Source organism: Sebastes fasciatus, chromosome 9 (assembly GCF_043250625.1).
Source record: "Sebastes fasciatus isolate fSebFas1 chromosome 9, fSebFas1.pri, whole genome shotgun sequence".
Taxonomy (NCBI): domain Eukaryota; kingdom Metazoa; phylum Chordata; class Actinopteri; order Perciformes; family Sebastidae; genus Sebastes; species Sebastes fasciatus.
In genome coordinates this window covers 1340242-1355431 of record NC_133803.1, presented here as the reverse complement: position 1 = coordinate 1355431, position 15190 = coordinate 1340242, and the positions used below count along the sequence as shown (strand labels likewise).

Sequence of the window (15190 nt, the reverse complement as noted above, 5' to 3'; positions counted from 1 at the left end):
TTACAGTAGTGAGACTGTTTGATCTGTTTTTCCTGATGCATCTTAAAATGCGTGCAACAGATCGAGTAGCCAGTGACCAAGATGAAATCTTAGACAAGCAATAAACGAGGCTTACTCGCTCTGTGGTTCTTGTGGTAAGTGCTAGAGCACTTCTGACTTCAGGATCACCAATTGTTAACTCTGGAATCTCATCTGCTGGCAGCTTCATTTCCTTGTTCCATAAGAACTTGGGTCCAGTGAGCCAGGTGGATGACAGAAGCTCACTGGGAGTCAAGCCCCTAAAAGCGTGGTCAGCCGGATTCTCATTGGTTAGGACTTATTTCCATTGTTGAGTAGCTGAGCTGAGCTGAATCTTCTGAACACGGTTAGCCACAAAGGTGTGGAAATAGCGTGCTTAATTTTTTATGTAACCCAAGACCACTTTTGAGTCGGTCCAGAAGAACTCTTCAGTGTCAGTAGATCCAATTCCTCCTTTAGCATGTTGCTCATCTTCACAGAAACAACTGCAGCTGTCAACTCCAATCTTGGAATGGTTGTGACTTTGGTTGGTGAGACGCATGATTTTCCCACCAATAGGGTGCAGTGAACATCTCCCTCTTCGTTCTGAAGTCTAAGGTATGAACACTGACCATAACCTTTCATGCTGGCATCCGAGAAATGATGCAGCTCTGAGACCTTTCTAAATCCAGCAGGTCCATAAGTGTGGGGTAGGGTGACCTTATCCAAATGAGCCAGATCACTTATCCAATGTTCTCATTTTGGACAAAGCTCGTCGATGAGAGAATCGTCCCAGCCTGTGCCACGCTTACACATCGCCTGAAGAATGATCTTCCCTTTAGCAGGAATGGCGCCACAAACCTGAGAGAGTCATACACGGTGGCCACTGTAGCCAGAATGCCACGGCGTGTTTCAGGCTGAGCTTTGAGGCTGACGTTAAGTTGGAGGCGGTCAGACTCCACATCCCATTGAATCCCGAGAGCTCTCTCAAGTGGCTGATCGTTGAATGCTAGGTCCATATTCTTCCCCTCGGTTGCTCACTCGGAGGGTGGTAAACTCTCTAGGACTTCTCTGTCCTTTGATACAAATTTGTGTAGACGTAGACCGCCCATGGCACAGAGTTCACGTGCTTCTCTTGCAAGCTTAATAGCATCATCAGTGCTTTCGACACTTATGACTCCGTCGTCTACATAGAAGTCCCGCATGATAAACAATGAGCCTTGTTGGTAGAGGTCACTATTCTCCTTAGCTAGATACTTCAGCTCGTAGTTTGCACATCCAGGAGAGGAGGCTGTGTTGAACAGATGCACCTTCATACAGAACTCGCTAGGCTTTGAGTTCGGGTCTCCTTGCTTCCACCAAAGGAAGTGCAGGTAGTTGCGATCAACATCATCAACATAGAACTGATGAAACATGTTTTCAATGTCGCACATCAGCGCAACAGGGTGCCGTCAAAATCGGATGAGGACTCCGCTGAGACTGTTCAACATGTCAGGGCCATAGAGGAGGTGGTCATTCAAGCTGGTTCCCTTGTATCTGGCTGAGCAATCGAACACCACGCCAAGTTTATCTGGCTTCTTTGCATGACGAACACCATGATGTGGAATGTACCATCTCTCACTTTCACTCCCTCCATCTTCGATTTGCTCTGCCTCTCCCTTTTCAATGACTTCCTCCGTGAACTTGACATATTGCTCCTTATACCTTCTGTCCCTTTGCAATTTCCTTTTTAGGTGATTGAGGCGTACCATGGCGGAGTCTTTGTTGTCAGGCAAGCTGGGTCTGTTTTTGAACGTAAGAGGCATTTCACAATGGCCATGTGTATTCTTCTGTATGCCTTTATCTAGCCTGTTTAGGAATGTGATGTCATCTTGTGACACTGTTTTGCTGTCATTGTTGCTGTCCTTGAAGTCAGATTCCAGGATTCGAATAGCATCGGCAGGAGTTAATGGAGGCATTTCCTTAACAGAGATTCTGTGACACAGACTTCTTGTGTTCAGCAAATCATGGCCTTGTGATGAGCTCCCTACAATATTCCATCCTAAATCTGTCCGTACAGCATAGGGTTCCTCGTTTCCTCCTAGAATGACTGATCAAAACGCCTACTTCACAGTCCTTCAGTGGTTGGATTTCACCTTGATTTCTTTGAGATGACTCCATTGTTTAGCCGTCTCACAAGTTGGAATGTGAGCCCGGTTTACCAGTATGCAGTCCTTTGTATAAACAGCTGGTAGATTGATTTGAATGGCAGAACTGTGTCCCCTTACACAAAGGTCAGAAACTCTCTCACTTGTGACAAGCGTGTACTTTCCACTCATAGACAAGTTTCCCAGCGGTTGGATTGTTTTTAGATGACACTGGTACCACCATCGATGTAATAGATGAGCCTTCGCCTGCTACAGCGAGTGACGTGGCATGAGCACCTTGATTTGTCCCTGAAGGCCTTTCCTTTCTATAGTTGTCATCATGGAGAGCTGTAGGATGTTTTCCCTTGCAGGTGTCACAGAAGTGACGATGACGACAGTCTTTTGCGTTGTGGCCAGGTTTGAGGCATCCATAGCAGAGTCAATTCTCCTTTACATAGTTCCGTCGTTCGTTCAACAGCATCTCGGAACATGGAGACTTGGAACATGTATTAAGCTGGTGTCTATTGTCTTGGCACAAAATACATGATAACTTGACCTTTCTCTGGTCTGACCTTTGGCTTTCGTTGTCTGTAACTGATTAAGTGGTGAGAACACTGGCCTTGTTTCTCTTTGTGTCTCTGAAATTTCTTTTGTCTGTGCCAGAGTCTGATGAATGGAGAGCATGAAATGACGTAATTGGATTGCAGGCAATCTCAGCTTCAGTTGACATGAATCTGGCAAAGTCCTTGAAACTTGGAAATTCTTGCTTCTCGTTCAGCCTTTGCGTGACTTGTCGATTCCAGCGGGAAGCTGCCCAATCTGGTTACTTATGAATAAGCTTCTGATTCTCTTTGCAGTCATTTAATATATCGAGACCCTTGACATGGGGCATGGCATTTTTGCAGATGTTCAGAAAGTCCTTCAGCATCCTTAGGTTGAATCTTTGGCCAATTGGTGAGTTTCTCTCTGAATGCTCTCTGAATGGTGAATGGCTGGCCATAGCGATTTTTCAGCCTATTCCAGGCATCTTGAGAGGCTTCATTGTCGTTTCGGTAGAAGGTGCCATCTAGAACTTGGCGTGCTGAGCCAACAACATATTTCTTCAGATAGTAGAGTTTTCCAGCTGGAGCAATTGACCTTTGGTCAACGAGTGAGGTAAACACTGCTTTCCATTCAATGAACTATATTTGATCACCATTGAAGATAAATGGCTCTGGAACAGGGAGCCTATTTAAGGCTATGCCGTCTTGAAAGACCTGAGCAAGAGCGGAAATGTCAGCATTGGAGTGTGTTGCAACATGGGATGGAGGTACTGCAGATATAAGCATATTTTTGCTTCCTTGTTCCTTTCATTGTTAATGTGTGCAGGAACTTCGAGTCTCATCTCCTTGTCGTAGACATTCAGCATAGCTTGTGCTGCCCTCACTTCTTTTTCTGCCTGTAGTCACTCCAATTCACGTTTTTGTGCCTCCATAGCTTTCCGTTGTTGTTCCTCTAATTCTCGTATCAGTTCCCTTTGTCTTTCTTCCTCTAGCATCATCTCATACTCCGCTTCCTTCGCAGCCAGTTAGGCTGCTGCATCTGCCCGTTTGGCTGCAATAGATGAAATCAATGAGTGATGGTTGGACTTACTGTGACTTGTCAAGGAAGCAGAAGATCCAAAAACAGACCTTACAAAGTCGTGGTGGAGCAGATCATGAAGGCGGCGTCTCTCCTGTTCCTCATTAAACTCACCTTCCTGGTCTACTGTTCTGCTGTAGGCAATGGTGACGATTTCTGTGGTTACTGATTCACATGTGTCAATCCGTCTTCTTATGCCAACGCATAAGAAGACGGAAGGTATTGCGAGATCTCAAATTCCACAATACATGCTCATTATGTTTTCCTTACTTTTCTTGAGTTCTTCAATGAAAGGCCAGAGCTGATACTCTGGCATATACGCCTTCAGTTGATCTCGTGTTTTGCGTACAAGAACTTTCCATTTCTCATACATGGAGAGCAGCCTTTTCTCCCTTTTCTTGGCCTCTTCATATTGAAGTGCTTGCATTTTTCACGTAATGTGTCGTGTACGTTCAGAGCATCGGGGACCTTCAAGTGGCAGAAAATCACATGTGTCTTCCACTGTGTCGAGCTCATTCCGCAATTCTTGAAGTTCACACTGCAAACCAGCCACTTAACTTAAATGATGAGATTCTTAAGATAGGAGAGGCACTAAAAGTAGAATGGATAGTTACAGTGGCGGACTCAGGCTGTCTGAGGGGCAGGGGTGGAAAAAAAAGCTTTTCAATTATAAGGCCACCCGAGATTGCACTTCATCATGTTTTCTCCAATTAAGGGATCCCTAGATGGCACTTCATCCTGTTTTCTCCAATTAAGGGATCCCTACAGGGCACTGCATCATGTTTTCTCCATTTAAGGGATCCCTACAGGGCACTGCATCATGTTTTCTCCATTTAAGGGATCCCTACAGGGCACTTCATCATGTTTTCTCCATTTAAGGGATCCCTACAGGGCACTGCATCATATTTTCTCTATTTAAGGGCACCCTAGAGGGCACTTCATTATTTTTCTCCATTTAAGGGCACCGTATAGGGCATTGCATCATGTTTTCTCTATTTAAGGGCACCCTAGAGGGCACTACATCATGTTTTCTCTATTTAAGGGACCCCTACAGGGCACTGCATCATTTATTATCTGCCATAGGGGCACCCAAGAAGGCGGCCACCCCCCCCTTTCCTCTCATAGTTCAGCCATGGCCACTGTTACTGTTCAATCAGCCTTGAGCTGTTGTTATGGGAGTGTACTATGGCCAAATGTCCAGTATGATGAGAATAATTCCAGAACATCGACAAACAGACTTCAAATAATGTTGACCTTTAGCATCCTCGTGTCAGATTTAGCATCCTAATGTCAGATTTTCCAACATGAAATAATGCTCAGCACCATCTACTGCACGGTGTTGTCTTTTGTTTTATAGCGATGTTTTATATTTACTGGAAGAAAATGTTAGCTGTTAATAATGATACACTAAATTGTGCTGCACCACCAGATACACTGAAGCTGCAGTTTGCAGAGTCAGGAGTACCAGAGGCTTTATCAGAGATGATTCAGGGTTTGCAGGGAGGTTCTGACCCCCACGACCTCTGCAGCATCAAGATCGCCTCCAACCTCATAGTGTCCCTGCTTTTAGGAGGTGAGTAATGCAGGTGCAACCATGTTGGACATCTCTGAATGTTTGTATCCATTTCCTTATTTGCTTTTCTTTCTGTCTTTCACCTCATTCACCTGCTCTAGGTTATCAGATTCACTGTGCATATTCAGCTGTGATTGGCCAGTTCAAACGACAGTGACTTTTGTCCTGTCGTGTCCTCTGTCACTGCATTCACACAGTATGCACCATAACTGTGGTGTTGACTAACTGTCATTAGCTGTCATCTAAAGCAAGAGAGAGAACAGGAGATAGAGGAGATGGGCAGGAGCTGGCCATGACATAACAAACAGTTTACAGTATTAGAACTCCTTTCAGCCACATTTATCTAGATAGTGTGACCTTTCTGGGTGGTAGTGGGTCACGGGCAGAGGGCCGACCATTATGTCTCTGTGTTAAGCAGAAATCTTTGTAACACTTTCTATGCCACTCATGTCTATGATGCATTATGAACATACTTATAATATGTTGTAATCTGCTTATAGCACAGTATAATTATAGTTATTAGCAACCCCAAAAGCTCACTCTGAAGTCCCAATCGACTCAAATTATAGATGATACCTGAAACGATTTTTACTTCAACTCTTCTCTTTAGCTGTAGCTGTATATAACGGGTCATAATGAAGGCTAAAATTAATTATTATAACCCTAGTTCTATATGCACAGGCTCTGCCCTGTATTTGACTCTATGGGTAATACTCTCCTCCAATCACAAACACACGTATATAAGGTGGCATCCAGCGCTGCCTGGTATCCCACGCCCTCTTCAGCGAGTGGCACTCCTTCGTATAGGGCTCCGTCTGTGGTTATAGAACTAGGTTTAAAATATCATAACCTTCGTTCTAACTCTCACAGGCTGTGAGAAAGAAAGGAGGATTTTTAACAAACACCGCATCCCTGTGTTTTTCAAGCCTAGCAATACCCTCAGACAGAAACTGGTCCACCCTAAGGACCGCACACCGAAACACAAGAAAAGGAGCGAAAACACCTGAAAAGTGCACTTAAAGCTTGTGGGTACCCAAACTGGACCTTTGTGAAAACAGCACCAAAAAATCCAGAAAGAACACCAGTACCACGGGTGGCGAAGAAAAGGAAGACAGATACAACAACATTGTCATCCCCTACGTGTCTGGAGGGTCTGAGAAACTCAGGAGGATTTTTAACAAACACCCCATCCCTGTGTCTTTCAAGCCCAGCAACACCCTGAGACAGAAACTGGTCCACCCCAAAGACCGCACCCCCAAACACAAGCAGAGTAACCTGGTGTATGCAGTCTAATGCAGTGAGGAGTGCACAGATTTGTACATTAGTGAAACCAAACAACCACTAAACAGACGGATGGCTCAACACAGACGGGCCAACTCCTCAGGTTTAGACTCTGCAGTCTATCTACACCTGAAGGACAAGGGACACTCTTTTGAGGACAACAACGTGCATATTTTGGACAGGGAGGACAGGTGGTTTGAAAGAGGAGTGAAAGAGGCCATCTATGCCAAAGTAGAGAAGCCAACACTCAACAGAGGAGGAGGCCTACCGGACAGTCACTCACGCCTGGCATCAGCTGACTCTAACGACCCTTAACTCCAGCGGTCACACCTCTAGAGGAGCACCATTGTACTGAGTGGTTTCTATTATCCTGCTAACGACTCCACAGAGGTTCAATTCCTGGGTTCCCCTACCATTCAGCCAGAACTGAAGAAGCTTCTTGGATGAGAAGTGAAACGTCTCCAAGAATCTAAACCAAGTCCAGTTACTGCTGATTTAACCCTTACTCGGATACCATGACCTGGAGGAATGAGAACCTTCACAAACAGCTTGTAATGTATTATATCTGCCTTTACCTCAGGAATTTCATTACTTCTCTTAATGCAAACAATGACCACTTTGGGTAACTTATAACCACATTATAATACATTATAACAGTGATAAATAATGTATTATAAAAAGATAAGAATGTTTTATAACCATGGGAATTATAATAAAATGATCCTTTCAAAGAAAATGCCAGTGAGAGACCAGCATTCTACCAATACTCATACTTGACCCTATCCATCATTATAAAATGCTTTATAATGTGTTATGATTATCGTTATAAAGCATTATGGGCGTCATAGAAAGCACCAGTGTGTTTTATTAGTGATTTGATTATCTCAATAATATGCAGCAAATCATCCTTAAATCACAATATATTATTATACAGGGATGGTAATGTCAGCGCTGCTGGTTGGAAGAAATAATGTGCTGTTTGGGAATATTATAATCATCTTGTTTGTGTGTGTGTGTGTGTGTGTGTGTGTCAGATGAGTCTATGCAGAAGTGTTTTGGTGAGGGATCAGGTCTGGTGTATCAGGATGTTCTGTCCTGGCTGCAGAGCTCAAACACCCAGCTTCAGCTGTCCGGAGCGCTGGCCATCGCCAACTTCGCCAGAAACGGTGAGATGATTTTCAGACAAGAACACAGAAGTCTGTGTGGTCAGCCACAGGTTTGTGTTTGTAAAGGGATGTTCTCTGCCCTCAGTGCCATCTATGTGGAGCTGATGAAGCAAGCAGCCACCACCACAGCTGAGACATTTGTCAATCAAGCAAACACACACCAAAATATACAGTACTTCTCTTCAAAGTGGCTTTAACAACTATCTTTATTCTAACAACGAGTCAAATGACCATTTTTTCTGTCCCTCGGTCTCACCACTGTCAAATGGTCAGTTCCAGCAGCAGACATGTCTTTTCCGTAAAAAAGCTCAGATAAACCAACCGTACACTACCTGCTCAGCCCCAATCAGCAGACACAGTTAGAGACTACATGGTGGAGCATTCAGTAACTAAAGAGACAGACATTTCCCTCAGAAGATGGTAGAGACCAAACACAGAGCTAAAAAAGAGAGTGAATATAGGACTTATATTGATCAGTTGAACACAAACACAACTCCAAATGAATGATTGTGTTGCTCTGTGTCTGCTGGATGTGGACATATGCGGGGCCATAGGTGGCCAAAACAACAGTTATGGCAGAAGAGTTAATGTCTTCTTATTGAAATGATCCTCAAAGTCACAGACAAAACGCACGTTGGAAGAAGTGATATTAACTTTTGAGTCCCTAACTTCTTGTAGTAACAAAATCTTCATTTCATACATTAAGGGAGATGTTGGGGGATTTCCCATTGACGTCAACAGCTTTCTTGGAGCCAAGGCTGGATTACCAACTAGGCACTGCAATTAACTGCACTACCAAGGCTCCAGACTTTCTGTTCATCAACTGGCTGTGGGAGTCAAATTGAACATTTGTTTGAGAATATGTACTAGTATACGTGTATGTCAGCTAGTTCGTTAAGGGTACGTTGATCAGCGGTCCCACGCATCAAACTGTGATGCTCTACGTGACCATAGTCATGGCGAGAGTAAAGGAAGAAGACAGGATACGTAATATAAAGACCGACGAAGTCCACACGGGGTGGATGGATGGGTCAAACAAACACAGGACTTTCACCTGGGAGACCGCTGTTTGTAAAACCAAAAGTCAACGTTGACTTATTTCAAGTTATGTAATGTTACATAATATAACTATGACGCTTACGTAATGTAGCCTTATGTTATGTTATGTAGCATTACTATGTTACGTATGTAACGTAGCCTACTTAACTACGTAACAAACATACTTATTTTATCCCAAAACCAGGGCAGACGCGTCCACATAGGCGAACTAGGCCATTACCCAGGACGGCACTTTGGCAACGGTGGCGGAATGTGGGCCAACTATTCATCATGAGCAAAATAATAATGATAATAATAACAATAATGATATAATAATAAAAAATAAAAAAGTAACCAATAGCAGTAACTACAGGCTGCCTGTCACACCATCCAATCTAACGCTTTCAGTATTGATCATTTGGACTGATCCTTGTTTTTGTTGACGTCTGATTGGCTCAGTGATTTTCATTGTGACCGGTGTTCTAGTGTTCCAGCTGGCCGGTCTGGTTCTGATTCAGGTCAGTGGTGACGTGCTGATACAGACTGAGGAGGTGTCATCTATATATCTATATATCTATAACTATAAAGTGTCCTGAAGGTCTTCAGCATCATCAGATTCTCTTTATACCACAAAAACTGTATTAATGTTAACATTAAATAAAAGAACTGTCCATCTCAAAGTCCTGGAATGAGTTTCTGTCCCAGTCCGTCCCTGTTGTAAATACAGTAGAGCAGGGGTTCTCAACCTTTTGCAACTGAAGGCCCACTTGTGATTGTCAAAACATTTCCGAGGACCACCTTCCCAAATAAATGAGTAAAAAACCTAACATGTTTATACAACAAATAATAAACTGGGCTGTAGATATGTGTTATGCCACTGTCAGCTGTAATGACCAAAATACATATTCTGCTTACCCTCAGTGAGACACTTGGGCTTGCCTCTGGGACATAATGAGATCAAGTCGTGGTGGGATGGGTGAGAGGCTGACACGCAGAGTAGCATTCAAAGTTGCTTTCAGTTTGTTCCTTGCCTTTGATTTTGTGACAGTCACAATGGAAAACCCTGACTCACATAAATAGATGGTGGTGAAAGGCAACAGAAATTTGATTGCCCGTTTTGACAGAGAGGGATATTGACTGGCAGCCAGTATCCAGAATGAAGCAAGGTCTACTTGTGTGAGCTGAAGCTCCAGGCTGCTGTCTGCTGATAGTTCCATCAGTTCATTTTCCAACACAGTAGAGAGAGCTATGTCTTCTGAAGCAGGATCCACAGAGAAAGGGTCCAAAATCCAAAGGTTTCCATCTCGTGCATCTTCTGGGAAGTAGTCTGTAAACTTTCCCGACAACTGAGTCAAATGCTGGGTTATAACACTGGATATGTTGACATGAGGAGTGGCTTCCAAAGTTTCACTGAGGAGTGAAAACACGTCAAATCGTCCCTCCTTGACTCTTCTGTTCCACAGAATAAGTTTTTTCTTGAAGCCCTCAATTTTGTCTGAAACCAAAAACACTGTGCTGTTTCTGCCTTGCATTGATATATTGAGCTGATTTAACTGGTCAAATATATCTGATAAGTAGGCCAGTTTTGCACAAAAGTTACCATCAGTGTAATGCTCAGCAAGAGGGTAGTGCTGCTTTTCCAGAAATGTGTGCACTTCTTCTCTCAGTTCAAAAAGGCGATTAAGCACGAATCCTAATTTTTATGTATTCAGGGTCATATTTCCTCACCACACGCTTCGGACCTGTTACTGGCGCAGGGTTGTCTCCCACATCACTTTTTCGCTTTAAAAACCGATCCATTTTGTCTCACTGCATCCGAGAACGTTAGCTAGCTAACAGTGGCAAACAGGTTTGTCTCTACCTGATGATGTTTGGTGTTTTTACACAAGGCCTATTGAAGGAGGTTGGGTCACACTTAATCAACGCGCCTTCGGGGTACCGCATATGCGCAGTAATATCGGCCATGGCCCACCGGTTGAGAATGGCTGCAGTAGAGGGATAATTGTTTTTTTACCTAGAGCAGCAGAAGTGTATGCGCTGGGCCTGCCCAAATGAGTTTTGTTGCCTAAATCTAACCAAATAGTTTCCTCTGAAAATAGAAATTTATTTTGAAAAGACAGTGTCTGCATGTAACGAGCAGAAACTGACACCACGGGGGGGTTGTAGAGTGTCATAGTTTGGAGCGTCGGGCCACCGACCAAGCTGCTGTATTTGACCAGTTGGGAGTGAAAAGGTGTTGGAACATGCCTGACATGTCTGGTTGTATGTATTATACACCATTGTGCTTATGGTACATTTATCAAATTCCTGATTCAATGTGTGACTAAGTAAGGGATAAAGGTCAGCTAGCGGGTCATTGTTGTGAAAGAATCCCCGACAGGGCGATGCTGATGCTCACAACAATGACCCGCTAGCTGTACATTATCCAACGGTCTGTTATACATAGCAACGGTCTGGTATACATAGCAACGGTCAGGTATACATAGTAACGGTCTGTTATACATAGCAACGGTCTGTTATACAAAGCTATGGTCTGCTATACATAGCAACGGTTGTTATACGTAGCAACGATCTGCTATATATAGCAACGGTCTGGTATACATAGCAACGGTCTGCTATACATAGCAACGGTCTGTTATACATAGCAACGGTCTGTTATACATAGCAACGGTCTGGTATACATAGCAACGGTCAGGTATACATAGTAACGGTCTGTTATACATAGCAACGGTCTGTTATACAAAGCTATGGTCTGCTATACATAGCAACGGTTGATATACGTAGCAACGATCTGCTATATATAGCAACGGTCTGGTATACATAGCAACGGTCAGTTATACATAGCAACGGTCTGTTATACATAGCAACAGTCTGCTATACATAGCAACGGTCTGTTATATGTAGCAACGATCTGCTATACGTAGCAACGATCTGTTATGCATAGCAATGGTCTGTCATACATAGCAACGGTTTGTTATACATAGCAACGGTCTGCTATACAAAGCAACAGTCTGTTATACATAGCAACGGTCTGCTATACATAGCAACGGTCTGTTATACATAGCAACGGTCTGTTATACATAGCAACGGTCTGGTATACATAGCAACGGTCAGGTATACATAGTAACGGTCTGTTATACATAGCAACGGTCTGTTATACAAAGCTATGGTCTGCTATACATAGCAACGGTTGTTATACGTAGCAACGATCTGCTATATATAGCAACGGTCTGGTATACATAGCACCGGTCTGTTATACATAGCAACGGTTTGTTATACATAGCAACGGTCTGCTATACATAGCAACGGTCTGCTATACAGACCGCAGAATGCCGTGATTGACCAATCAGAATGGAGTATTCAACACCTTCTAGCAGAATGATGAAACCATGAGGAACTTCAGTTTAAGACCAACCAACATCAACATGTTGTCTGGGACATTCAGAATACAGTTCAACTTTTAAATGAAATGTTTAGATTCAGTATTTGCTAATTTAAAATAAAACAGTTTAACTTGTTATAGGATGATTCTATTGATTTTGTGTGTATATATGTGATGTGATGTGTTACAGTAATGAGGTTTTGAAGATGGCCTGCTGGCCTGCTGTGTTTCTGTCAGACAGTAACTGTGTGAAGATGCTGGACCTCGGTGTGGTTCCTCACATCCTCACCCTGTTGGAGCAGCATGTCAACGAAGGAGACGTGTCTGTTCAACATGCTGGACTGAGCGCGCTCAGAAACCTGGCCATTCCTGGTACTGATCAAAGCAAAACAGTAGACATATGTATGTTCCATTGAGCAAACATCAAAGTCATTACTTTAACGTTTCACTTTTAAACGACAGGTTCATAAACATGTTCACACCAAGAAACACATACAGCATCTCTCATTGAGTCATTTCAGAAGCATAATGAAACAAGTCAGATGGGCAAATATCAGAAAACTGAATTTAAATGACAATCAGTCAATGACATGGATGCTCTGTGTTTCAGCCACCAACAAAGTGCGGATGCTGGAGGACGGGGTGACTGAGAGGATAAAGACCCTGCTGCGCTCTGACATGCCGCCAGTTCAGTTCAAACTGCTGGGTACACTCCGCATGATGGTGGATGGACAAGGTGAGCACGTTTAGCATTCAGTACTTAAAGGTATAATATGTAACATTTTCCTAAAAAAACAAAGTATAGACTGGTACAAAGATAATTCCTCTTTATCATCACTATGACCCACTAGCAGTGTGTGGTGGTGTCTGGATCTACAGAGACCTTGCAGCCCTCTGCCTGGACCTTCTTCTTATTTCACTGTGTTCAGGACTCTTCTGGGCTTCAGCAAACAGCCTTTGGGCCCCACATGGGGGTGTAACCCCAGGGCCGCCGCTCCCAACACGCGCATCACGCGCTGTGCGTAGGGCACCAAGTGCCGAAGGGGGCACCACAATTATAATTATCATCATAATAATCATAATGATGAATTATTTCAATTTAAGATGAAGCACAAGTGCACAACTACAATTGGCATCATTAGACCGTTATAGGAAATACAAAGACATACATATTTGCTTGAAATAATAAAATGAATTATGGTGACCCCCTTCTCCATCATCCTGTGGTTTGTTCCATTGCCATTGTTGTTTTTTATTTTGGCGTCCATGTTAACAGGTCAGAGCAGCCACACAGCTCGACTGCGTCTCTTCTAGAGATTCATGGTCTCGCCTATTTTTACATCTATTTTTTTCACCACAAAGCAATTACGCCTAGGGCACCCAAATGGCTAGCAGCGGCCCTGCGCAACCCCCAGCCAATAACAGCGGGCATGGTGTGCAGCACGTTCAGGTCGTCAAATACCACTGCTGCAGCTGTGGCTCAGAGGTAGAGCGGGTCGCCCACCAATCGGAAGGGCTGTGGTTTGATCCCCAGCTCCTCCAGTCCACATGTCAAAGTGTCCTTGGGCAAGATACTGAACCCCAAACTGCTCCCGAAGGCTGAGCTATCCGTGTGTGAATGAGTGAATGCTGACATGAAAGAATACAAAGGAGCTACTGTATGTAAATGCAAGTCCATTCACTTTGTCTCAACCCTCGGCGTCTGATACCAGGGCAGAAGGCCCCCTTTAGCGTCTGTATGATACAAAGCAGCAGTATTTCAACCATAGACTGTATAAAATATGGACATAGTCCCCGTGACGTCACCCTTAGGTTTCTGAAGAGTCGTTGTGAAGCTCAAAGAAGGCGGCTTCAGCCGTCTGCATCTTGGCAGTGACGACACAGCTTAACTCCCGGCTAACCCAACAATGGGCAAAGAGGTGGAGCTGAGGAGGGCCTGGGTGACAGACAGCTAGCTGCTAGCGACAGCACTCACCTGTCACTCAAAACGGCCACACCCTTCATTTAGAATAACTTTAAGGCTAAATATAGTTTAAATGGGTGAGTTATATAAACATTCACCCCCGTACAGTTGTCATGAACGAGAAATTAGCTGTAGAGACCAAAACTCTTTTTTGTAACAGGCTGTAAACATGTTTATTTCTGCTCTAACGTTGGTCATTTTAACCATAGATTGTATAGGCTATAAGAGGATATTCACCATGACGGTTGGTTCAGATTGCCGTTTGGAAGTCTCCAGTTCGGCATTTTGCCTGTCGCCATCTTAGTTTTTTGCAACCAGAAGTAACTCGAAAGGGTGGAGCTAAGCACAACTGAATGCTGAATAAGACATTTTTAGACGACCAAAAGGTTACAATTAACTGTGATGAAGTGAAAACACACTGTGAAAGGGTTAAAGTTGTATGACAAAAACACGGACAACTCCCAGACTGGACAACGCCGTGGTAGCAACCCTTTCAATCACAGTGTAGCCCCGCCCCAAAGCATCCCCTGCTTTATGGTCTATCTGACTCTAAATGGAACCATAATTTACTAAATGAACATCATGCTGTATTGAAGAAGACTTGAAACTAGCGATTGAGACCAACTCATGTGTACAATGTTTACTGAGGTAATAAATCAAGAGAGAAGTAGACTCATTTTCTCATAGACTTCTATACAACTAGAGGAGTCGCCCCCTGCTGGCTATCACAAAGAATGGAGGTTTAAGGCACTTCAGCATTGGCTTCACTTCTCAGACCCGGAGGTTGCCCGCTGACTTTAACATTGCGAACATGGTGATCTATGTGGATTGCCTCGCCTTTGGAGCCAGCATCAAGTGACCATTTGAGGAACTGCAGTTTTTGGCACTTCCACAATGGCTTCATTTCTCAGTACTGGAGGTTGCTACTTGATTTCAACCTGGGATGAGAAGGGGTTGTTACATGGCTGTGTTTTTATGTGCTTACGCCCCATACAGTGTTTCCCTGAGCAGGGTGAGCCACTCACACACATACACACAGGAGGA

At 43.8% G+C, this 15190-nt stretch overlaps 1 protein-coding gene across 3 annotated transcripts in view; it reads left to right on the top strand.

Moving 5' to 3' along the window:
- Positions 1–15190, top strand: part of LOC141773433 (rap1 GTPase-GDP dissociation stimulator 1-B) — a 50241-nt gene that overhangs the window by 18977 nt on the left and 16074 nt on the right. For 2 of the 3 annotated variants that reach the window (XM_074645258.1, XM_074645255.1), the window contains exons 8-11: positions 5173–5316; positions 7632–7763; positions 12421–12585; positions 12794–12919. In XM_074645258.1, the coding sequence (XP_074501359.1) occupies positions 5173–5316; positions 7632–7763; positions 12421–12585; positions 12794–12919 (567 nt within the window). The remainder of the gene's footprint in view (positions 1–5172; positions 5317–7631; positions 7764–12420; positions 12586–12793; positions 12920–15190) is intronic. The other variant, XM_074645257.1, reaches the window with a different exon arrangement.